This window comes from Asterias rubens, chromosome 21 (assembly GCF_902459465.1).
Source record: "Asterias rubens chromosome 21, eAstRub1.3, whole genome shotgun sequence".
Taxonomy (NCBI): domain Eukaryota; kingdom Metazoa; phylum Echinodermata; class Asteroidea; order Forcipulatida; family Asteriidae; genus Asterias; species Asterias rubens.
The window spans coordinates 7636987-7664160 of NC_047082.1; the positions used below are offsets into that span (position 1 = coordinate 7636987).

General features: G+C 40.5%; 1 protein-coding gene across 1 annotated transcript; it reads left to right on the forward strand.

The window, feature by feature from the left end:
* Positions 1-2744: 2744 nt before the first annotated feature.
* LOC117304717 (homeobox protein araucan-like) lies at positions 2745-21994 on the forward strand. Its single transcript, XM_033789315.1, has 2 exons — positions 2745-2996; positions 19480-21994. The coding sequence occupies exons 1-2, from the start codon at positions 2972-2974 to the stop codon at positions 20652-20654; spliced, it is 1200 nt and encodes a 399-aa protein (XP_033645206.1). The 5' UTR covers positions 2745-2971; the 3' UTR covers positions 20655-21994.
* The last annotated feature ends 5180 nt before the right edge of the window (positions 21995-27174 follow it).

A 27174-nucleotide genomic window follows, 5' to 3' on the forward strand; every position in this document is an offset into this window, starting at 1 on the left:
TTGTTTCTTGATACTAGACTAAAGAATCTTATCATTTAAAGTCTTAGATGCTTATCTATAATCGGCTTAGACAGATAGTATTCACTGAATGGAAGAGTAAATACAGAAGGCCCGCCATCATATCATAATCAGGGAATTAAGTGCTTAACTGGGTTTCAGCCTGACGTAAAATTGCTGGGGTATATTTCACTGACGGCAGTATAACCATGCATGAGGTAGAAATATAAATATTTCTACCTCCATGGTATAACTGATAGGCCAATCGTGAATAGAAGCGACAAATATCACAAAATGGGAATTATTGCACTGTGCACACAGTCTGTACTGTAGCAAAACAGAAGTGCATTTTGGATTACGCAACAATTGTGTTTAAAAACAAATATTACAAGCCAAAGCCCTTTTCAGACGACAGCGATTTAGCAAGGCTCCCTTGCATTATTTTAGGATGGTTGGTAATTTACACAATGCACCTCGTATGTGAAAAGAAAACAATGGACGGTAAATTAGAGAACACAATATTCACTGGGAGCCTTGGACAGTCCAAACACTGTGCTGTCGTTTCACACGAAGTTCAATTTGTAAACAATTCACAAACGTGCTCAAATTAAGCAAGACATGTGTTTGTGCTGTGTTCCTATAAAAAGCAAGGCTTGATCAAGGTTATGTAAGAAAAAGACATGCATCGAGCTATTGCATAATTTAAGGTCACGTTGCCAACCAATCATCTAGATCGCCCAAGTGACCACGCAGTAATTTCTTTTTGTGTAAAGTTGCTCCATCTTTTTACTCTCAGCCTCACTTTGGCTATATAATCTGTGACATTAAAACATGTAAATAACATGGCCGTCATGTTAATAAAACATGTAAATAACATGGCCGTCATGTTAATAAAACATGTAAATAACATGGCCGTCATGTTAATAAAACATGTAAATAACATGGCCGTCATGTTAATAAAAGTGTCTAATTTGGACGCACATTATGAATACACTATTGTTGTTTTATTTTTGTGCGTGTAGTCTTTGGACAAGAGATAGGCCTAATTGCTCTACCCCCAACTCCACGGATTAACGGTAATCCGCCTATGTACACAAACCTGGGGATTAAGGCTTCGTTTGTAATTATCACAGTAATCAGAGAGAAGGGGTGAGGGTGCCCCCCTTAAATCCCCATAACATGTCAGAGTTCAATCCTTCTGACGATAGGTGGGCCAATGTTGGTTTGCAGTAACAGTTTGGGAAGTGTTTGATTTTGAGTAAAGTACCGAACGTGACAAGTGCCTTTAAATTTATCTTAGGGGATACTGCAAGAAGACGTGACTTCAAGACTGAAGCTGTGACTTGAAAATTAAATTCAAGGTTGCTACACAAAACAAACTCATCCTCTTTTTGTTTCCAATCTTCAAATCTCACCGTAGCAGATGTTTTTGGGGAAACTAAAAAATCAGCAAATTCACGCCTCACGTGGCAACCAGGTTCAAGTTGTTCTTAGTGTATAAGTGGTCGGGGTACCAGACCACTTCATACTCGTCCCCAGCGGAATTCACTCGTTTACGAATTCGAAACAGGAAACGAAATGTTTCCTTGTTCTAGGGGAGTTTTGCCATTATCCAATCATAGTGTCTTAGGATATTGTTGACAATGTAAGCATGAAATAGCTTTAACATGATCTGCGGTCTTCAAAAGGAAACGATAGATCAAACTCACGAACAAGGAACTAGAGCAAGATTTAATTTTCTTGCTGGGGGAGTGACTTTCTTTAAAGTTACAGTTTCAAACAAAGGATCTGGGCCGCTACCAGGAAATGCTAGATCACTTCGGGAGAAAGTTCAGACGGTAAAGTCATTCTGATCAGTTGAATATCGTTTGAAACCCCGTAAATCTAGCACCGGAAACGCTTACAAAAAAACTCGTTTTTAGAAAGCCAAACAGTTCCCCCAGGCTGAAACCACGTTTCGAACCTTGAGCTTACTTTGTAAACAGGATTAAAACCGGAAACTATCAGAATTGTAGATTTATTCACAGAGAAAGAGGAACTTATCTGATAAAAAAAATGCACATTTTTGAAAAGATGATCCATCTTGATTTATCGGAAACCACTTTTCGTACACAACAGTGGGGAGTTTACACTCACAGGAATGCTTGTTTTTAAAAACTTATTATCCACCAGAAATACATACGTTTTGCACGACTACGTTCACAAAGGGACATAACTCAAACTTAAAAGAACCTGAAGGCAATATGAAGATGAAAGTTCACTAAAGTTTAGTTGTAGTTGACCCATGGTTGGCCATACATGGCCATACCATGGAGGATTTACGATAAACTGTCATGAGAAAACAAGAACCATAGAGGTAGAAAAAGCTACCCTTGAAAGCCCGGTGTCATTACACACCACGTGTAGGAATGCATAAAACTACTGTAAATACTAGCCAACTGTCAGAAACAGTCGCGTCAATGGCGTATCTACAACAACTCATTTACATACTCCACACACACACACACACACGTAACACACCGAGCCCCATTCATCAGTTGGCGGGGTTTGTAAATACGATTAACATATCAAAGGAATTGTAGCTCATTATCATTTTTAAGTGAATGGCTGTCAAGCGTTGGAGGGATTTGATTGGTCGGTGTTGCGTGAGGAGTGTCCTCGACGACGCGCTGGTGTAGTAGTGGGACCACGTGCTGGAAGCTCTGGGTTCGCTCTGTGTGTGGGGGGAAGCACGCTCTCTCCAACACTACTGTCAAACCATGAATTCAGTCGATTCATTCTGCTATACAACTACAACACGCTGTTTGTTAACGCTCCTCGCTTTATCGCACACAACCACGTTGCCAACCGACATTTAAAACCGAAACTATTTGGCTGCCAGCTTTTTTTGTGGCAACAAAGGATCTAGGAACAGTTTTCCAGCCGGATTTTCTCTGCCTGCTGGATAGACTACTGGTAGAGACAGGGAACGTCCATGATGCGTATTTTCAACAAGAAAGGTGAGTTTTGTGAGATGATGTGTTGTTGCTTCTTTTTCTACTTGGTCACCATGCTTTCTAGACAATATGGTTGGGTCAGGCGATCCGTCAATGGCGTGCTGTAGACACACACACTGTGTGGCTGTGTGCACGTGTTTATAATTCCTTTACATTTTCAAATGGGCAGTTGCGTCAGACTATTGCTCCATGGTCAGACTCGAATCTTCTCCACGCTTGAATCATGAAGCATTTTTCAAAAATGCCAGGCAAAAACTTTGTCAATTCTTTCATCCCTCATCGTCGATGTTTTGTTTTGTTCTACTTTTTGTTTGCCTTTGGTTGTGAATTATAATTGAGATACTTCTTTGTAAAACACTTCTGATCGTCTGCACGAGGCAAAGTTTCGAATACATGTCCATTTAATCATGGAGGTAGAAATGAAGTAAGGTAGAACGTTTAACTCTCTGTAAATATAAAGATTATTATTCGATGTGTGGATGATGATCTGTCAATGTTAGTTCATTTATGATGTGATGACATAATCAGTAATGAAGCTATGTTAATTTGTTATAATATTGTTGGTCGTCGCTAGCAGTGCGTCATAGCCGTAGAGTGTGTGTTACCCATTTAGACATGATCAACCAAATGGTTTGTTACTTGTCAACCCATGAAACCACAAGGTTATGACTAGGACCTCGTGGCCTGGGCGTTGTGGCAAGTAACCATTCATATTTAGACGGACAGTCATATAGCGAGATTTGGCGCTGAGCTCCCCGGAAATTGTGTTAAAATTAGCGTTTGAAACTGTCGCCAATGTTCCCTCTGAATGTCACCTCTCCACCCCCCCCCCCCCCCCACACAAAAACCTTTCAAAGACGGGCTCGATACCACTACAGTAGTATGTAGCCAACCTAGTGAAGTTTGAAAGTGTTCTACAACTAGTTACGTCATAATGACCACAGTTTTACGGTTCTATAATCTAGATCGATAATTATACAAAAATCCGCAAAGCTGCATTCACTCAAAGCTGCATTCACTCAGTAAACACGTAAGGCTTAAAGGCACTGGACACTATCGATAATAACTCAAAACAGTTGTCAGCATTATTTGTTTGAGGTTTGGTATCGAGCAACGGAGAGCATAATAATGCTATAACACATTGTGAGAAACATCCTCTAAAGTTTTTTATTATGCAAGTAAAAGCACAGACATTTTTGCAACAAGGGTGTTTTCATTGTTCACTTCGATAACCGATAATGTGCCCAATGATGTTTGTTATTTTATGTATAAAATTGGGATACAAAAATGAGAATGCTGGTCTTTGACAAATTTACCAAAGGTGTCCAGTGCCTTTAAGGCTTTTAATAATCAAGACTGATCTATAACTCAGATTCTAGTTACCCAAGTCTCAATGCAAGTTAAGTCCATCATCATGCCAGGACTGCGGGTAACCCTACTGACCCTCACATACCTGTTGATGCTGTGGAAATGTTATCATATTTTGACACACACTGAAATCGGATCAAGGAAAAAACGAACGAGTAGAGAACCATAGAATGTTAAGCTCCTCCAAAACGGGCACAGTCGTAAATTATCAAGACACATTATTCTATTCAAATAAACACTTCTGTTAAGTTTAGCAGGCTCAGACTTTATCAGTATGGTGACATTTCTAGTCCACAAAAACCTGAACTTTTACAACTCCCCTGTGTGTTGACTTTATGGTTGCTGTACTTCTAAAACAGCGGTTGGCATGTGTGTATACTGTGTGCTTCTCCATTGTTCAAGCAATATTGTTAATTCTCACATAAAATATGATGAAGGATCTGTAGGGGGTTGTACTACCAGCAACTGTTTGCGTTTATCAAAGAGCAACCGAGAAACAAATAAAAAACTAAGCTAAAACATGAATTATTCAGAATTTTATGACATTGATATAATACATCATGCTCTGCTTTTACGACTCTCAAACACGAAACACGATCGCCTTCCCCCAGAACGCAAACTGCGAGGTCATTTTGTTTGCCCGGGGTAGACTTCACGCAAAGCCCCCAACATTCCATAGCAACACTCGGGGACGCATCATAATTCGATCCCCCATAAATCTGGGATGCAATAAAAGCATATTTTAAAAACGGCAATAGTCTAGTCCAATTTGGGAGCGATGGTGATGCCACGGGAAAGTGACACAACACCACAAGGTCTAAGCTCAGCGTGATGTGATGGGCTCATGGGTTTATTAGTCTAGCGTTTTGACACAGCGTGTCTTTGCAACACCACGTGCTTGTGCCTTCTGTTTCTTGGTTTAAAAAAAACCCGTTACTCTGCTAGGTAACTCTGCTTTAATCTACAAGTATCGTTCAATAACACCGGGTTTAAAGGTGGATTACTTTAGTAAAATGTAATCATCTCTAGCTGCTTTTTTGGTCTACTTCATAATTCCAATAAAGCTTTGTAATTGAAATGCCTAAATTTACACAGAGGCCATGGGCTCTGTTGCTCAGGATTCGGCTTTGGTTTGCCTTTCATAAGTTTGAATTCATTTTCCAGACCTGAATTTTCATACTGGTACCAGCACTGTGACCTTTAAACACAATTGTCTGTTTGGGCCAGGCTTGAGTAATATATTGGTGGTTTGGTATAAGTCGGTTCAGTTCCTAATGGATGTCAGATCTATTTGTCACATGTCGTTCCGTTGGCATTTAAGCACACGATACCATTAAATTTCCTGGTAGGTGGAGATAGTGCCAATGGCTTGCAAACTTCTGCCCCTTGCTGTGTATGCATAAGATAGCTTAATGCCCCTTAACCCACGGCCCACCAGACAACACCTTCATGCTATCATTATCCCCCATACGAACTCATTGTCAACCACCCATGCTCATTGTGTACACAATATTGGACCACGTTTTTTAAGCTTGCCGTAAGTTGTAAACCCCCCAAGGCAGGTTGATTTACATTAGTATTGATGTGTCTCTATAGGGAAACGTAGAATGGCAGAACTGTCAAGCAGTCAGGCAATTCCCTTTTTTGTATACTGGGGGTGCATTGAAGAGAAGTCATCTTCAGGCAAATCAATAAGGGTTTATATACTATGTCAATGTGCAAGACTTTAAAGAGAACGGATTAACGTCTCTTTAAACTTCTCATTTTTAAAGGGATACATTTTTTGAAATAACACATTTTCAGTTTTTGTTCCAAACTTTCTGGCCTCTGATTTGGACATTCATTTGAAGTTCAAGAAATTAACTGCTGGTTTTTCCTGTTTGGGACGTTTCATTATTGAGAACTTTAGACTTAGTTTTATCGTGGGGCAAATGGTTTTTTGGAAAGACTTTGCGAAGGGTAAACTCCGCTTGTCGACATGCTCAATAGCAAATATTTGCGTGTTTGTTCTTGTAGGGCGTTAAGTGTACCTTAGGTTGGGAACACCAGTTTTTGCTGTGTGGACACGACGTTGCCAAAAAGCAAATCGTTTAGGGGGAGATTAAGTGTACATTGCTTGTCAAATGGTGATAAGATCTGGTATCTTTGAAGAATGGAAACCATTTTGTTTGGAATTGATTATACAAAATGCAACGCGTTCACCTTTAAAGATAGTAAAAATGCAAAACTCTCCACCCGTGTCGTATACGCGCTTTTGTGGTTGGGCACGTCAGACTATTTATAACGCAGTCCAACTGGGTTTATACAAAACTCCTGTACTGGGACATAAACTCCAACAAACGGGTCTTAGAGTTGTTGGTGTACAGGTTTGGTAGAGCTTACAAAGTAGCCGAAGACGGTGTTCATGTTTTACGTGATCAACCATGTGAAAATTTGGGCTGAATCCGTTGGGTGAGACCATGAGAAGGGTGAAAATAGTGGAACCCATGGGTAGGCATTGTCCATAATTGGGTTGTTACAACTGAAATCAGCTGTTGCATTTGTTAATTAAAGTAGTCATGCCCTACAGTTTTCTAGAATTTCGTGTCAGGGAAAAAATTGTCCCAAGAAATTTGTTCTAGTACGCCAGTTATTTGAACTAAAAATCTAATAATACTCAATGATTATTGAATTCGGCTTCGTGGTGAACTGTTGCAGACAAAAAGTCTGCTCCATGTACCTGTGCGTCTATGCAGGCCAGGCGGTATGGGGTTTCTTTCACCGCAGCACACACAAAAGTACGTACAGAAATCGAAAATCTCCTATTGAAAGCGGTGGCAAATTCCAGGCGGTCAGCATCCCAAAACTAATTCCAGCTCTTTTCAACCCCCCTTTGCATAGCCCTCATTTTTTTCACAGACAATGCACTGCACAAAGGCTACCTGAGATCGGGTCGATTTGTCGTCGGAGAAGCTTGGTGGACACGGTTTGTGTAGGGGGGGGGGGGGGGGGGGTTGCTGCCCCAGCTAATGGCACGGTACTGGGTGGAGGTTTATGGTGTCTCGAGCTCATGTCAAATTAATTCACGGATCAGTTGACATTAGCCTCATATGGTGAAAGTCTGCGTACTCCAGTAATGATGTCCGTTTTTTCTTGTTCTTTATTTAGGAAGTAAATGCACCGTTGGCGGCGTGCTTACTTCATAATTCTAAACCACCCGTTGGGTCGGTGTTTGAACACGATGTCTTTTTTTAGTTTCGTTTTTATCTACAATTCATGGCACGGTTGATTACACATGTCATACGGATATACAGAAGACTTGGTAGATCTTGTGTTTTACAAGTCTTGCTGAAGTGACATCCCCAGGCATGATCCGTCATGGGGGCAACGAATGACATTGCCTCCATGCCCCTTGGGCATTGCCTCGGTGCCCTTAAAATGCTACAGTAGAAATTAAAAATTTACTCATGTCACATTTATGTGCCCTTGTCCTTACAAAAACGAAACATGTATTTGTTGGTCTTGATGAGGCAAGCTCATGGTTCCTTTTTTAGAAGGTCTCTTTGTTTCATTTGGAGGCAATTTGTTTTGCCATGTGAGACCATGGGGAGATGGTGTGGTAGAAACATGCTGGTATTTCTAACCCACTTCTTCCACCAACCTCACCCACTCCTTTTTTATTTCACTCCAAACAGCGAGTCGATTTCTGCTGGTTGGTGATTATTTCACAGTGGACGCTGCATAATTAAAGTCAGTTATTACCGATGTATCGATAGGAAAAAGTATAGGCACCCAAAGGGAACCTTCACGGTTTGATTGCTGTTTTACTTTTAACCAACCCGCATGTTTCATTCTACCACCGGTTCATTCATAAAAATGCAAATGAGATGAGACAAAACTATAAACGAGCGACAAGGACCTAATTATAGAACAGTCTGCTGTCGCCAATTTCATTCATAATTTCCATCTGTTATATGGAAATGGATTTGCATTTCAAAATGTCATTAACTTTCTAGAACATTAAAGAACAGTTGTGGAGCTGTGTTTTATTTATTTGCCCCAAGCCTTGAGTGATATGTTTCAGACACTTGGCAATTTTTTGGATATTAATGTTTTGGTTCCTTTCGCCAAAATAATTGTAATTATAGTAGCTGAACCTCTTATTTCACTGTCATGGTATCGCCTTTCATAGTTTTTAAACCAATCTTGGCATTGTATCTCAATATATTGTTACATACGACTGTTTTATGTGTTTGTCCGCTCACAAGCTCGTTTCAATCCCACCTTGTTCTCTGATCACTTTGTAAAACAAATTACTCCTCTTTATCCAGGAGGACAAACTGGTACCCGTGGGGGACAATTTAGGAAAGTAAAGGAGCCTACAGGATGTCAACCAGTGTCTTTTTGTTAGTAAAGTGTAACGCGAGCAGGAAACCTAATTCTGTTGTTGTAGGGTTTTTATTTATCATAAAAAAGCCTGCACTTCGCAAATAATGAACGATGTAATATCTCAGGTTTCAAATGATTTCATTACATCCGTCACTGACCCTCGTAAAATATCGGTAGGAAGTCAGTCTTGTACGGCTAGCTATGCGGGTATGTTTTCATTTACTACGGGAGAAGAAGGCGGGGGGGGAGTCTAAATTAAATCTTTGTGAAGTCTGCAGGCTAGGTACAGTCAATGGATACTGTACACCATATGGTTTTCCCATTCACTGTTTGTTGGTAACGCTTGAGTACACAGAGCCATATACTCGCAACTGCAAACCTCTTATTGTCATATTACTACGATCTGTTTTGTCAAATTTTTTTTTACAATTTGTACGGCGTGTCATAAACCACGTTTGGTGTAATAACTCATCTGCGAATTTGAGCTCTGAAAGAAAAGGGGCGTGTTGCTAGCTGGCTACCATGTGAGCACCCATGTGATTAACTTCATTAACACGTGACAAGTATGCACGTTTTGGTAAATCCTCTTTTTCAGCCATTTATCCACAACTTTTCAAACGGTACGTGTCAAGTTTTTTGTTAGGCGCAAAAAAAAATCCCATTGGATACAACTACCTTTTAAAACGCAGTTAAGTAAGTTTCCCTGGTTTATCTTTCGTTTTTAGTTGTCATATTGCTGATCAAGTGCTAACGCCGGACTCGGACTCTATTTATTCCTAAAGCCTCTATGAATCAAGTTTTATAATGCGAATGGGTAAACCTACCGCGTGATACCCAGTTGAATGGTGTCACTGGTTTATCAAAGACTACACTTCGTTGTAATATTATCAAGTATCATCGATCAAGTGCTAATGCCGGAATCAGACTCTATTTATTCCTAAAGCTTCTATGAATGAGTTCAGTCAACATGACCTGTGCTTCCTAACTATAGGTATACAAACGTGCCCCAATGAGTTATAACACCACTTCCTTCATTTACGATGGTTAAACGGACCCTGTACTTTGGGGTAAATTTCGAGACTGGGCGTGAGGGCAGTCTGTGAATAGTCCGGACTATTAACAAAAATAACTCTAAAATGGCAATTATGGCTGTTTATCAGTTGTTCCAGATCATCGAGAGATCTGACAGATTTTGCATTTTTTGGTCATCTTGACAAAACAATGCACATCTCACTCCACGGCACTCCACGAGTAACTTAAGGATTCACATTCGACTCAAAGCACTTCGCAAGGAAGTAAACAAAGAAGGAAATCTCAAGTTTGGTTTGAAAACAAAACTATCATCATCCTCGACCCCATGTGAGAACGACACAAACAGTGCCACGTAAACTGGACCTCACGCTACTTTGTAAAAGCTAAACATTAATTGTGACATTACCATTGCAGATCAGTGATGTCAGCTGTAATGAAAAGTTATGCCGGCAGGCGTGTATGTTTCGTTTTTGAAAGGGCAATGGCACCAAGGCATTTTCTCTTGGTAAAGGGCACTCTATGACTATGAGGAACTTGTAAGTTTCTACTTGATTTATTATAAGCAAGGGCATCAATGCACGGAGGAAATCGCCTTCGTTGCCTCCTTTAAGCATGTATCATGCTTTAGCCGCGTCTTACACACTCGACGTAAATTATTTAATAAAGGAGTTCGATTAATCAACCATATTGATTCGGTACCTTCAACAGTCGAGCTAATCTAAAGCCTTTTGGAAGTTTTTTGTTACCCCATGCTTAGCTGGACTGGCAACCATGGGTGATGATGATGTGGACTAGGCATGAAATGGGGCTCGTTAGTCTAGCCTTGTATGGCGTTATCGATACATTTATTCTGTTAAATTGTATGGTAGCGTCTGACTCTGACCTTGTATGGTGGTTAAAAATAAATAGTGTGTTTTTAGGAACAGTGATTCTGGATCGTTAAAAACTGATTTTCTGGAATTGTTGCCTGGCTATTTTGCCTGGGGCATTTTTTTCTTCTTCGTCTAAATGCCAGTAGGAGTTCTGTTGTTGTTTGGACAAGGGAATTGCATAAACTCAGTTTTGCGATGGGCTTGTTGGAATTAATCAAATACCATAGTGTGGTTAAAGGCTCAGGGAAGCGGCTTCGTTTTTTTGCTTTGGGTTTGGTACACCGTAACGACACCATGGCGATACCTAGCCACTTGCCTGATGATACTTCACGGAGGCGATTGCCTGGGTGTCCTTGAATTGAAATGATCCAGAAGAAGTTTACAATTTCCTCGGTGCCTTGGTGCCCTTGTCCTTTCAAAAATGAAGCATCTGTCAGAACAGTATCTGGGTATCTCTGGCACAACACTGTCTGATATTTCTATATATTTATGTTGCCGTCCGTTTGGAGTTTTAATCTGAAACCAAATTAAGTTTTGCCACTTGATGGGGACTTAACTCTTCAGCAACAATACACGTATGTCTTTCGTTTGACATTAACATGTGACGTCATAATTAATGCGCTTAAGCAATGTGTCTCTACTGATACTGACATATCACTACGAATGCAGAATAAGTTATCCTTGAGGTTGTTTAGACTTCTACTCGTGTAGTAGAGCTACACATGCCGTTGACTGATACTTCTGTCATTTCGAACGTAAAGCTCTTATCAACAGAAACACATGCATTTCCGCCTTCAGTGGAGCAGTAACTCTATTACAGAAAATTCACCTCATTTGACGACCTTAGTACAAAAAGCTGTCATTTTGTTTTGGGAAGCTAAATAATGGTTTTTCCAGATGGTCTTCCCCTCCATGGTTTGTTCTGACGCTGTCAAACGCTTCCTGTGTGAATCAAATAATGTGACTGGCGGAACGGTTGGGTTCTGAAATGGAAATGGCGGTTCCTGGCTGTCTTATTTTGTTTAGAAACTTTTGATATGAATTTGTGCACATCCTAAAACTTGTTCAGCTTTTTCTGTTTTATGCCCACTAATACTGATTATATAACAACTTAGTAATTAGGCATATTCACTGAGTTTAGGTGCAAAATGCGACACAAAATGGAAAAGAACCGAAAGGCCCTTAAATGAACATCGTCTATCAAACCTTGATGGTCAAAATATAAAAGTAGGTAAATAAGAGAAAACATAATGGTTGAAACAGGTTCAATCGTTCAATCACAAGTGGGTGAACTGTTGTGGAAAACACTGTACGTGGGTGAACTGTTGTGGAAAACAACTGTACTAAAGGGACACAGGAAAGGGCAAATAAATCGCTTCACCAATCCGATTCAAAATGAATGATTTTGGACTTCTTTGGACTTCCAAGAGACCATCGCCCAAGGTGTTTTTCGGCTCCATCAAGATTGGAGTAAACTTCCGTCTGATTACTCCATATACAAATACCAGTCTGGTCCCCGTAGATATGTTATTTGACTTCCGTACACCAAACCACCGGATGAACAAATTATCAGATTATCTCGCCGATTTCAGTTACTGAATTCAAGTTGTCTTGGTCATTTTTTCAACGTCATTGAGTCACGCTGAACGAGCCCTCTAAAGTAGCTATGGGAACCGAGGAAATGTATTCATTTTGGTCTGAAATGAGTCAGACGGTTTAAAGGGGGAGATTTCAGCAATAATAATGTCATTCAGTGATTCTAATTGATCTACCTGTCAAAACCCAACCACGTGTCAGCCTGCATCAGCAGAAATCACCCCCGACAAGGGCATAGGTGTCTTGGAACAAAACTTGAGTCTGGACCGTTTGCGTCCTAAATTTCCGGTCACCCTTTTATGACGTCTTCCGCAGTTTACCCATATCCAGCAATTGTAACTTCCGTGAGCGTGTTTATCAGCAAGGACAATGGGGGCTAAGGGACTCCAGAAGGATACCCTAAGGATCCTCGAGGGATGGCTTTGACTACTGCCTCTGTGATGTAACGCAATAAAGGCAAGCGATAACCTCACCTGTTGACGAATAGCTGGGGAATCATTTTATCATTAAGAATGAAATCCGGGTTACGGATTTCTCGTCATGTCAGTGTTCTTTCGTTTCATCAAGGTATGGCGAGAATGCAGGATATTGGGTGTCTTACTCTTACGCGAGGCTGTTATTATGCATGGCGTTAGGGGGCATGGTAAACGTAGCGTGGCTCCCTATCGCATTACTACACATGTACCGTTACTGCACATGGGGTATCTGTCATCATAGGAATGGCCGCAGAGATAGGAACAAATAAAGGTGACAAACTGTTACCCTGCTTAAGTCCACTTGTGGTTTATGCTTACTAATCAACTAGTGCTAATTATTGAACACGCTGTCACAGTTGCACCCCAGAGAGTGCTAATACTTCACTGTTTTGTGCAAATTGGCAACGCGTGCCAAACGAATGGACACGAGTTGACAACAGCTGGCTGTGGGTGAGGGTAGTTGTACAAATAACAGTCCATAGACTCTGTTGTCTTTCATTTATAACTCAGTTTGCCGTTGAAGAAAAACTACAAATAGAGTTGAACTTTGTGGTGGTGGCAAGTTCCGGGTGTAGCTGACAGCGAGTTTGAAAATATTGACGCGTCAACTGATAATGTTTACACTGTTCGCTCCAGTGTTAACTGCTTATTAATAATTCTCATTGTATATTAACACCATTGAATGATTATTGACGTGTCAAGTAATCACATGCAGTGAATGAATTGAGACGAATCTTTCTCTTTTGTTAAAATTACCTTCTCTTAAACCGTCACTTTATTTGCATCCCCTGCCATGCTGGTCTGTAGTGTATGCTTAGTTTTTGAAAAGGCGAAGGTAGCAAGGCATTTTCTCCTTGGTAAAGGGCCCACACCTAGATGAAATGCTCCCTACTGGAGCATTTCAATGGCACCAAGGCAATGACCAGGGTGCATTAAGGCACCGTGAAGTATCAGGCCTCCTCGTGTTTCCATACTAATATTATTGGTTAACAAACTGCAATGTCGTGGATCTATTCAGTAACTGCACAATGAGTTACTTCTGTCTGTCAATGTCATACCAAATTTTTCACGGCTCGTCCTTCCGTCCCGGAAAAGCTCGACCCCCTTCACACGAGGGTCCTTTATCAACCCCACTCTATGATTTCGGTTTCGACCAGCCAGCCAATTGAATTTGAAATATCAATTAAGACACGTGTCCGTTTTTTTCGAGAGGCCTTTTGTTCTCGAGTCGGTTTGGAAGTTTCTTGGTCTTTTCAAAAATTCAGCCTATCTTTGGCACCTCTATTCACTAACTTGAAGTACCTTAATCCATTGCTCCCCGTACAGCATCAAGATCTCCCTGGTTTCGGTTTCGAACCATACGCAGTTCGAGCACGGAGGAAGGTTCGAGGGAGACAGATAGTTGTATTTTTGACACGTGTTCCGATCCGTGTTTGATAAAGCCTCTTGTATGCCACGTGTTGCCACGTTCGCAGTGTTATTGTTACGCCGTTTATACAGTCATGGAGCGGATTGTTCTCGGTAGCGGCTGCTGTCATATCGGCCTGGCGAGCTCCAGAAAGTCTCGTCTCTCTTAGTCGTTATTATTTGCTGGGGGTTTGTTTTATTGTATGGATATGATGCAAACAGTGAAGTAAGTGTATTTAACTAGTGATGTGTGTTTTTGTTTTGTGACACCATAATGGTCTGTGGGCAATTTGATGTACTATTTGAGGCGAAATGACGATCTGATGAGGCGAAATTGAAGTTTAAAAATGTCAATCAAATCTCTCTGCTTTTGAAGTGTGAATATGCATCCATGTTTTTTTTTTTTTTTCACCAACTGGACACAATTTTGAGATAGGGCTACCACCTGACGGCAATATCAGATAGAATGTTAGACTCGCATACAAATTACCTGCGGATTTGCTGTAGCTATATCAACATAAATACATTTTGGCTACAAACAAACTCATTAATAGATCGTTTTCGTATCCCATTTAGTTCTACTTGTTGATATACCAAAGCTAGTCAATACGGTTCTCGCCTGCGTTTGTGCAGAATCATGGTATCCCCAAACCATATTGACAGCTACTCGATAACTAAAACCATTCAACCTTATGGTAGACAAGAGGTAAATGCATTGTCCCCATAGCATCGTGTCTAAATACAATAGAATCTGGGCTCTCATCTGTCCTCTCTGATGGGCACCGCAGCCGCTGTTCCCTGGCTCGTTTTTCTTCTTCTCTCCAGGCTGAAAACATCAGCAGGTGCAGGTGACACGCGCATTGTGGTTTCGTATTTCAAAGGAATTGTTGGTCGTGTATGTTATTTTTGTTCGCTTGATATCTAATGGAATTTTGAAAAAAGAGACAGAGCGTGGCACACGTCGACAGCAAAAAATAGGCATTCAATTCATCAGAAGCCCCTGACCATTGCCCTAGTCGTTTGTTGGCGTTACTCAATAATGCATCATGGCCCCAATTTTACAGAGAGCAAAAAATATTGTTAAACAAAACCAAGTTGAATATCAGCTACATTTTGTTGACCTATTATGTCAAATGGTATTACTGCTGGTAGCCTTATTATATAACTTATCAGAATGTAACTCATTGTGCTTAGCACTGTGCTTAGCACACATATTATGCTTTATACAAAAACAGTTCTATAAAATTGGACCCGTGTGACAAGTTGTAGGCTAGCCTATCTAGGTTCAATATTGAATAATCATAAAACTGCAACAAATAAATTGACGTTGTCATTGCAAACTCCTTACCAAAGATTGGCAATGAACTGACGTGTGACGTCACGACCAGCACAGTCAAATAAGGCATACATTGTACTTGTATTTGACACAGTTTAACATTGTAGGCCTATATATACATCATCTCGATTTATGTGTACACAAAGTGCCAAAATAACCATCAATTTCTATTAATGAATTGGCCGGGAAAACCTGCTTGACGTGCATTGTCGTCGTTGCTAATGCTAAATCCCAGACAAGATGAAATACAACGCCCCCTCTACTCGATGCGAACAAATCCCACCTATAATTCAATCAGGAAAAACCTTATTATCACTTGACATACATCTACACTGAGTATATTGTTTCCATTGAAATTGAATTCATATGTTTGAACACTTTTAATCATGGCTAGGGATGAGCTACATGTTGTATTTGCGAGGAGGGGTATGTAGCGAGAACATTGGGAGTGGATGTGACGTTTCGTCCTAGGTGTTTTGGGGATAATTTTACCGTGTCTGCATTAGCATCGTCTTCGTTTATTAGATGACACTAGTTCAAAAGGGATGGCACTTGCCTATAATTTATAGGAGGTAGTTGGATTTAGGTTTGCTTTTTATAGTTACAGTGGTTAAGATCAGATGATCCCTAACAGCAATACACAATCTGAGAATTATTATACTGACTCACTGAGTAAACGCTTCTCAAAATACAAATGTTTAGTGTGCCATTCTTGTTTTGCCTGCTAAAATACTGTACTCTTACCACAATTGTGGAGAATAGATGTAAGCGTTATTATAATTAGCCTATCGCACACAAATCAACATGACAACGACACAGTGTTACGTTAACGCATCTTTATCGAGCCAGCATGGACATCAGTGAGTTTGACAAAATAATAATGACGTAACGTCTTTTGCAGCACCACGTTTTTCACAACATGTGTTTTCCCAATAAGCGGTTATGCAAAATTAAATGCCCGATTTCGAAATGTACATGTAATTGCACAATAATTCAACATGGCACCAGCTGTAGTCGACAGCTCTCACACTGAATATAGATTTATCTCTCCACACTGGGATCGGAAGAGGCTGTTGTGATGATTGTATTTTTTAACACATAATTCCTAGGTGTCCAGAAGGTTTGTTGTGGCCGAACTGTGGTCTGGCTGGCCATTGTAAAGTTTTCAATACAATTGTTATGATTATGGATATCTTAGTAGTCACGCTTGGATGGTTTATTCCTCTCGCCATGTGGTTTTAGGATCAGAACACTTTCTCTCCCGTCTCGGTGAAAAGGAGATGACCCAGTTCAGACAACAGCTGTGACCATCTTCGATTTGCATGTTGTTCTAATCGTGTTCTATTTGTACAACTTTATTTATTTATTTATATATTTATTTGTATAAATAGATGCGTAACCTTCAGAGCATGAGGTAACAACTATAATTGAAATCAAACAAGGAACTTTTTAAAGTAAAATTAAACTCATTTTCCTAGTATTATATTATATTATAATGATTTGGGGACTTTTTCTTAGTAATTTAGTGGTCACCATATGGGTATTTAAGTGAGGTTATTTATAGCACTGCACATTTTGATAACGACACTAAACATACCGGATGAAATTATGTGGACACATCGAAGAGAGTTGTCGTTGGCGCTTTGCATGCTGCCAGTGCCAGCCAAGCAGTGTCATAATATTGCTAATTTATTTTGATGAACTTTCCTAAACTATTTTGACCAACTGCGGTCAGTTACACACTCAATGGTTTAGGAATGACCATGTGTACTAGTTGTCTAGATTATAGTTTAATCAGCTAGTTTGTGCAAAAATTATGTCAAATTGAGTATTCATTTATTTTCAAGGACATTTTTGGACAAAATTTACCGTTGCACGATTTTAAACATAAAGGCAGGCCTGTATGCTACGTTTTCGAAGGGGCGAGGGCACCAAGGCATGTTTTCATTTGTAAATATAAGGAAACCAGAGGGGGGGGGGGGGGGGGCTTCGTGAAGTATAAGGCATCCAGAGGTTGGATATAAATATCTGCTTAAATTTAGAGCCAGGCTTTCCTATAAGTCAATGTGTCTAAGACACTACAAGTCTATGGACTGACTCCTAGTTCTACCAATGTAACTTTAACACACGCTGGTAACCAAGCGTGCAGCCAACATGTATCCGCACCTTACAATTATATGCAACCTCGGAACCTGGATGAAATTCATTGTTGACAAAATATTAATATAACCTTCAGCATGGATTCAGTTTACAAGAACTGCAATTGATAAAACATCAGTCGTAAAACTAGGATCAAAGGGTGTCCAGTGGCGAGGGGCCGCCGTATTAAGGCACGTGGGAACCGGGGGACGAAGCTTCGCTAGGGCACCCCTTGGATGTCGCTGAAGGTGCCAAGCCCTCCTGTGTCGTCTGTCTGTCTTCGGTCATATACTAAAGACTTTATTTATTACATGCGCGTATCAGGGGGTCAGGTTTTCAGACAATGCGTTCCTCCAGCGTGTATTGGGTTCAGGGACTATGCATGAACCCTAAGTAATTAATACTTGTAGCCATTTTAATCATGTACAGTGGTTACGGCAGACCCAAGTTACAATGGCAATACCAGATGATAAGACGCGGTAATGTATTTAATAACGGTGATTCTATTGGAAGTGAGTCCGCATTACGTTAAAATCATTTATTAATATCTCAGCCAAAATACTATTGATATCGTAGGTCTTCATACATCAACGGTTGGTCTTTATTGGTATCGTGTTCCCCAAACAACAATGAGATTGTCGGTGATTTATTTGCAATTGCTAGGAAGTCGGCATTAGGTTTTAATCATGCTCCTTTAATAAACTCTCAGTCAAAATCCTCGTAGGTTTTCGTATAAACCAATGGCTGTCCTTTCTTGTTTGCATGGTGGCATGTTCCCCCAATGTGTTGCTTGCGGCCTTTTAGAGATCTACTAACCCCCTCTACACAAACTGTAAATCCATTACCAACTTGGTAGGCTGAACGGTTTCCCAACCACCCCAAATTCTTAGTATAGGCCCTGTGGGAAGTCCTGGAGTTGCAAAAGATGGTAAAGCTATTTCCTTCTGAGAACCTGATTCCTTCCTAAAATGCCTGGGGACTGGGAGACCCTGATGGCCTTGCCTGATACTGCAAGCACTTCCCGCTATCCCAGGGGAGGCACCTGTCTGGGTTTGAACCCTGGGTTTATAAGGCCAAATAACAATAAAAACATGTTCAGTGTCCCCGCCCGCTTCCTTTTTAGATCCCGCCTCATTTTTGATTTTAGTTTTTACCCCCCCCCCCCCAAAAAAAAGAAGAATTTAAAGAGAAGAAAAGAAAAATGCCCTCATTACCTTTTTTCCTCCAAAAGGCAGGACGTTAAACATGTTTTCTTGTTTGCCTATAACTGAGTCGAGCTGCATAAGGAAATGACTCGAAATAATATTGCCGTTGTGTAAATCTAATTGCTTCTCCAATAGTTGCCAACACGATGTATCCCTGAATGACTGTAGTGCAGTTTCTGTTTCAGTTCCATGAATGCTGAGGTCGTACTTATTATGTTGAAGCTGTATGATTTTTATAAAAGAAAAAGCGCTGTTTTTTTTCTTTTTTTCTTTTTACAATTTTGTTTATATTTATATTTATAAGCCTTTTTTTAAACACATAAGTGTGAGAAAGTTTTAATATGAAGGTGTCTATTAGAGTATCAAGGTGAAGGGTACAGGTAAACATCCATTTATCAGCTTAACTCATTACATTTGATTATTTTGTTTTTATGATAATGAATCACAGTGATTTTCAGGCATAATACTTTAAGGAGGCAACACAGGCGATTGCCTCTATGCCCCTTGAAGTGCTTCAGTAGAAACTGACAATTTCCTCATAGGGTGCCCTTTAACTAACGAGAAATTGCATTGGTGCCAAAGCGCTTTCAAAACCGAAGCAAACAGGCATGATTTTTGTTTTATTTTGTCATGGTCTTTTTAAACAGTTCAAATAATAATGTGCTTTATTTTTGTTTGACTCCACAGCTACTGTGAAGATTCATTCCAACGGAAACACAACCCCAACAGATATGTCCACTGCTGCTGACGCCGCCGGAGCCGGCGTGATCCACCACAAGAAATTCCGTCCATCCGGCGGCATCGCTCCAGCCTCCACCGGCATGGCAACCAAGAAACGCCGTGGCAATCTCCCCAAGGAAGCCGTCAACATCCTGAAGCTGTGGTTATACGAACACCGCTACAATGCCTACCCCAACGATCAAGAGAAACTTCACCTGGCTAGAGTCGCCAACTTGACTCTTCTACAGGTGTGTAATTGGTTCATCAACGCCAGAAGAAGGATCCTCCCTGACATGATCCGAAGAGAGGGGAGAGACCCGGACAAGTTTACCATCAGCAGACGCTCACCTGGGAAGATTAACGGGCAATCAGACGAAGAGGGGGTGGAGGATGGACAAGGAAGTCCAGAAGAAGCCAAAGCTCATGCTCGTATCAACTTAGATGAATCCAGTAGACTATCTGACAGTGGTAATGAAGCTGATACATCATCAATGAGTGCCAGTGGGTACGACTCACCCCCTTATGAGTCTGATGGGTACTCAGAGGGCGCCCCCTCGCCACGCCCATCTCCGTATATTCACGAGCATAACAAACGCACAGAATTGACTCCCAATGACCTCGTGTGCATGGAGAGGGATGTATCCAGCCCATCTCTGAGCGATGCAGGATCAACAAGCGCAGGTCGAGTTTGTAGCCCTGTATTAGCACCACCAAGCCAATACCATTCATCACCTCTCACAATGCTACCCTCCTCGTCTCCCTTGAACTATCAAAACGCATACCAGTACATCAGGGCACCAATGGACCTCACCTTATCTAGAGGGTCAAACTTTCCCTGTATGCCACTGTCCCATCAACACACCGAGTTATACCGTCACCTAAGTCAGACACAAGAGGGCGCTAAACTTCCGGTTCATAACAATGCGCACGCAGCATCGTCCCAGCTGCCTTCACAAACCCCACCGCCTTCTCCACCTAGGGACTCGTCGCCCCAGCTACGCCCCTCACCACCGCCTACTAAGATGGAGACTGATACATTCAGTCGGTTTTACATGCTTGTGGATGCTGCCATATCGAGACGAGAGTGTGAGCAAGAGGTGCCGCATTCAGGTCACTATAATCAAGCTCTTGTGTGCCTGTGATAAGAACACCTGACACTGTGTATAGAACCCCTTGCATGTGATCTCATTCGCTCAAAAAGCACCCTCACTGGGGACTAAAAACGCCCTCACTGAGGTCAAAGGAGGCAAATCATGTGGTCGATAGCTGTTCTTTGTGAGCTTGAACTCATCTTTGTAGCGGTCTGCGTCTTGCAAGGGGGTCTATTTGGGACCACCAATAAATGGAGAACAACCTAACTGTGACATTAATCACATTGTGCTGGATGCCATTCTGACTCTGAACTAAAGCCACTACCGAAACCAATGACTGTATGGGCAATGGACATCTTTAGCTTGTCTCCCTTGTATATTCTTCCATAATAACAGAATGCATTACAATTTTAAACTGACAAACGCAAGAAAAGAAACAATTTACGTAAGTGGAACTGTGACTATGATGAAAATGTGGTCTAAATGAGGATGAGGTCCAAATGAGAATGTGGTCCAAATGAGAATGCGGTCCAAATGAGAATGCGGTCTCCCTGAGAACCAAATCAGTGCAGTTTTTGTTATTGTCCATAACCTCGCCCGGTTGCCCCACCAAAAACAATTTTGTAAACAAACACATCCAACCTTTCAGTGGTTATCTAAACGTCAAGTGCCTTTCTGTCAACATTATTTTCGTTATTGACCAAACAATTTGTTAGCTGTGATATCATATTTGAAGTCACCAATGTAAATTATTATTTACCAACATCTGCTCTTTGGGTTTTGAGCTTGCCCTATCGGCCCCTCACCAGTTCAACTGTGAAGTGGTTATAAATACATTTGGGTCAGCTTTCAATATTGATTTATAATTGCTGATCAAAAACAACCCAGGTGACAAGCAAAGTATTGAAAGATGTCTCTTCCCCCTTGTGATGCAATGAACCGCATTCCATTGACTTTAAAATCATCAAAAATTGATTGTTTCAATCAATTATGCAATACTTTTTCCAAACTGACAAGCTGCCTCTAATAATTTGTATCTAAATTTCATACTTTTGCAGGAAAACGAAAGTGACTTTGTTGTAATTCTTGTTGAAACAATTACTATGTAATTCTTTTTCTTGTCTTAAATTTTGTACAATAAGGAATCCAATTTGAATGTTTTTTTTTTATTGATGAAGTTGCTTATTTTGCGCAAAGTCGATTTATATCTATTTCTTCCTTTTTGACACTTTCCTTTTTGTCTGGTTTTGTGATTTAGAATATGTTTTTAGATCTAGAAGAATGATCTTTGTGAAATATATCTGAGTTTGTAGACTGTTATTTTTTACCGTCTCTCTGTTTGAAAACAATACTGGATTTAGAAAAATAAAACTACTAGTATGTATATTACATATCACTGATTCCAATGTCTTCAGTTTGTTCTCTTGTTACAAATTGTAGCCTCATGAAGAACGCGTGTTCCATAACTTGTAATACTTGACTTTGAAGGAAAACTGGCTGAAGTCGAAATCCCTAAGAGAATAGCAACTTTGTAAATGGTGGTTTCCTAGTATACACTAATTTAGGTGCCATACTGTTTGTCCTCCGAACATCGGTTTCATTACAGTGATTTTGGGTGCGTTCGTTTAGCTTCCATGGGTCGACCCCGGTCTGCCCCGGTAGTTCGAATAGCTTTGACGGGCTCACCAGGGTCAGCCCTCAGTGCCCTGCTTGTGGAGTGGGTCACTTGGGGGTGACCTGAGGTGCATGCTGTCACCACGAGAGGGCGGGTGTGATCGTTCGATTAGCTCTTGTCAGGGGCTCACCCGATTGAGCACTGCGGGGTCGACCCAGGGAAGCTAAACGAACGCACCCATAAATGTTAGATGGCATCACCATGATGGCTCGTACAACCACCCAGCCACTCCACGGCAACACAGGTCAACTAGAAAGCTTACACGAGAAAAGCAAAATATAGAGATGAGCTGATTTGCCATAAAACGGAACAAGCGTAAAAAGAGACAAAGATTTGGCATGGTACATTATTCACACCTATGCCAAGTATGTATTTGAGACTTTGAAATGGACAAAATGCCCTCATTAGCCAGAAATGATGATAAGAAATCACAAATTTTGAGTTAGGCTGTTTAAAAAGCATGAAGTCATAATCACGTTATCCTGATAATGCACGGGAATTCACGTGAGCCACACCTGTTGGTTATAACTTATGACTTCATTATTAGGCAACAGTTCATCACACAAAAATAAAACCCATTGAACAAAAAATACCATTGAGTCAAAATCTTCCATGGGTGACGAGCAGTGTATTCGGTCTATGCCTATGTCACGTTCATTTTAGTTGTATAAGTTTAGGCGCCAAAACCCGAGTCATTCATGCTGATGTTCCATTGAAAGTCAGCGCAGTGAAAGTACAGCTCAAATCCTACAATAGTTCGCCATATTTGGTTGTGGAACCGTTCGATGGTTTCAATCCTAAAATGTAGTTATGTATATTAAACTAAATTTCATACTTCCACGACTTTGAGACATCGCCGAAAATCCGGGCGAATTATGTTCACGCAGGAAGAATAATCCCGAAAACTTTAGTATAGTACACAAGCTGAGAAGCGTTACTGAAGGAACGCTTCTCATATTAACATGATTTGGGGCATAACAACTTATTATATTTGTTCCATAACCACCTTACTTCGAAGTGAAACGCCTCCATGCTTTATACTATCGAAAGCTGCTGTAGGCTTCTAAGCAAAGTTTGCCTTTGAAGTTTAAAGACAGTGGACACTATTGGTAATTACTCAAAATAATCCTTATCATAAAACCTTTCTTGATTACGAGTAATGGGGAGAGGCTGATAGTATAAAACAATGTGAGAAACAGCTCCCTCAGAAGTGATGCAGTTTTCGAGAAATCCACGAACTTGATTTCGAGACCTCAGATTTAGAACTTGCGGTCTCCAAATCAAGCATCTGAAAGCACACAACTTTGTGTGACCATGGTGCGACAGGGGTGTTTTTTTCTTTAATTTATATCTCGCAACTTCGACGACTATTTGAGCACACATTTTCACAGGTTTGTTATTTTATGCATAGTATGTTGAGATACACCAACTGAGAAGACTCGTCTTTGACAATTTCCAATAGTGTCCAGTGTCTTTAAGAGTGAATACCAAACGCACTACATGCCCTTTAATTTCATTCAATTCAAACTTTGACTGTTATGAAATGAAGTGAAAACGTGACTGCATTCAAGTGTGACAATCGGATATGGAAAGTGAATAACACTAGCTGTCAAATACCAATAGGTAAATACTCCATCTGAGCTCCGAATTGTGAGCAGTAATAGAGAAATAATAGATGTATGATAACAAGAAAACGTGTTTTCTGATGTATTTGGCTTGCGATATTGTATATCTATACTTGCTGGGTAAAATACGTTTCTTTGAGATTTTCTTGCAGTGATTTCATACAAGCAATTGTTTTATTCATTTACTTAAAACAGAATTGGCTGTTGCAAACAACTTACCACTCCAAAGTACTGATGGTATATAAATGAGAAGAAAACAAAAGTTTTGCCTGACGTTTCGACCCTTTACAAACATACTCTGGTGTTGTCGGCATAATCTCGTGTCCCTTTTCAACATACTTTCGTTGTATCCTGACATGTGGGATATGTAATGTCAAAATCACAGGGGTCACAGTTCATCAACAAGTAAAGTCTCACATACATAATTATTACATGACAATATTTGCCCTCACATGATCTGCATGGCTTATTGAAATCACAAGGGCTCGATAACATGAACCGGATTACTCAGTCAAACTGCTCTATCAGAAAAACCCGCAGTCGCGAGGCAACCATTGACACCCGTACAAACAACCACCTCGTACCACCGAGCGTTACAGAACAGTTTAGCCAGCCAGGTTTTCAACCACCTATATTTAGTGTGAGGTGACCTGATTTGGTGCAGAAATCTCAACAAATCTTTGCTACTCTCTGTGTTTAATGACAGAACACCGGAAACTGCGATTGAATAGAGGATAGATATTGGACATTGAGCGGACTTGTTATATGGAAGTAATTTTAGGACAGGGGTGTGTCGATAGATCATTATCTTCAAAAAATGAAAAAAAGAGTATAGCATTCTATATAATATCTATAAGATAACCTCGCGTTAAAACGGTGTAAAATATCATTGTATTTGATGCCTTCAAGTGAAACTTGTGTTAAAATCTCCAGACGTCCGATGACGTCTGAAAAATGGTCTGTGCATTTTGTGAACGGATTATAAGTTCATCCTGAATTGTGATGACTCTCCATCAAACTTCTCTGTGGAATGAGAGTGCGGAGTGCTTCATTTTGGTCCGAGGTCTATAAAGTGCCACGTCACACGAGGATATTTACAGGCAACCAGTTCCAAACCCAAAGAGAATCCAGTCAAATTTAAATGTTCACATATTCTTCTGGGGAACCGTTTAAACATTACTTGAAGAATTACCCATGTGCTATATTATAGAAGTGGTCCTTTAGAGCATGCAGATGGTTGCCTCGTGTGAACACGGCCTCAAATCACTATACGGGACTCATTCGCGTTCAGTTACTGGCTTGGTGTGGACGCTTTAAAGTGAGTAACAAACAACACGGATGCATTGAATTGAACTAAATGCTCTTGTAATGACAGGTCTATCCCCCCTTTTTAACACTTTAAATAAATTAGATGCTCTTAATAGAGCGTAGGCCTGCAGGCTGAAAAGGAAATGTTGATAAAAATCAACCCTAAGAATTCCAACATTCCCACTTGATTGCGATCGTCACCCCGTCAACTTTACCAGTGCAGTAGGTCGTGGTATTATTGATAATAGCAACTCGCTACTTCCCAACCACCCGTGTTTTCTCTCACTTTCTTTGCATCATACAAACAATTTGTTCGACAGGAGCGATTTATTGACACAAAAAATGCAGGGCTTTGCACTCTCCCGGGTTCCTGTAGCCATTTATATATCAAAAAACCACCACAATGACGTTCTTTTAGATGAACGCTTCTTTACAGCACAGCAAGCCAAGCGGAGCTAGGAGTTCTTTGTAAACGAGTCAAACTAACTAGTAAGATGTATGGGATTAATTTCAACGTTTTTTGTTGTGATACCCTTTTTTTTCTCTGGCGACTATTTAAAAGCACCAAGGTTAAAATGAACAATTGCTCTTCATTTATGTCAGAATTTATTACAGGGTTGGGTTTTTTTCCCGAACGTGTATACAACAAATTTCTACTGGTGGTCTCGTAATATTCAAATTTACTTTTTGAAAAATTACAAAAAGTTATGCCTGCCATTTTTCCCGTTCTTTTCGGAACAAAAGATCGGGTAAATCCCAGCAGAGTCACAGCTCGGGGCCAACTTCGCTAGTCTAGTTTTTGTTACCAAACAACAGCCATCGTATAGTATTTTCCTATACAAATTATAAAGAAGACGATGAGAGCAGAGTGATCGAAGCGTTGAGTTGTTAACCACTGGTTCAATTCAGAACAAACACCTAGACTCAAAAGGGATTTACACATGGTGCTACCGCAAACCTCACCTACTCCCACAATGCAAAGTTTCAAATCCTACAAATTATGATAACCAATTCGAGGCTATGCGGTCCTGTTGTTTTGCGGCTATTGTTGTCGTGGTACCTGCATAATATTTTTAAAAAGCCACAAGAGTACACAAGTTTCCTTTAAAATAATTTGTACACTCACTTCTTTTACTCACTCACCTCTAGTAATAGTGTAAAAGCATGATTTATCAAACATTAGGATCGTCTATTATTCTGAATAAGATGATAGAATGTGAAGACTTTGTAAGCATGCCCTATAGACAGTATTTAAATTTGATTTCGTAGAAACAGGTTTATTGAATCCTTGTTATGACAAAAATGAAAGTAAAAATGGTGGAATTCTAGGGCGGAGCTGTGGTTTTTGGACCTCCAGGGCTAGTATATGCGTGTAAGGTTATAAAGGTTGACAGTTTGGCGTTCCATACCAACGGCATGCGTTCTCTTTCTAGTATAATGGTTACCAAGAAATAAAAAATAAGGGAGTTTCCGTTATATATCCATTGCTCAGCGATAACAAAACTCAAAATAGGTCAGTCAAAAATATCGACATTGTTTGTTTCGTGTCTATGCAAAATAATGTTCAAACCACACTGCTGGGTTCATTTAGGCCCTGAAGAACAGTGGTGTTTCTTAACATTTTAAAGGTGTTTTTTACTTGACTCTCTTGGGCCCAATCGCTGAGAGGCGAATGAATGTACATAAAACAACCCCCCCTCCCCCTCCCAAATTTGTTTCTTCTTGTCATTTTCTTTTTCAAATAGAAAATAATAATAATAAGACGGAAATTACCAAGAATTTATTTCGCCTTTACCTTTTCAGCACCCTCCATTCTACAGCACTGGGAAAGAAGAAGGGGACGTTCTGATTAGTCTAGAGTCACAGACCCAAGTATTCAAAAAGGGTGCCGGGGGGGGGGGGGGACACAACTAGGTTCAAGGCCACTATGACCGAAGGTTGGGGTTTAAAGAGGGGGTAACAT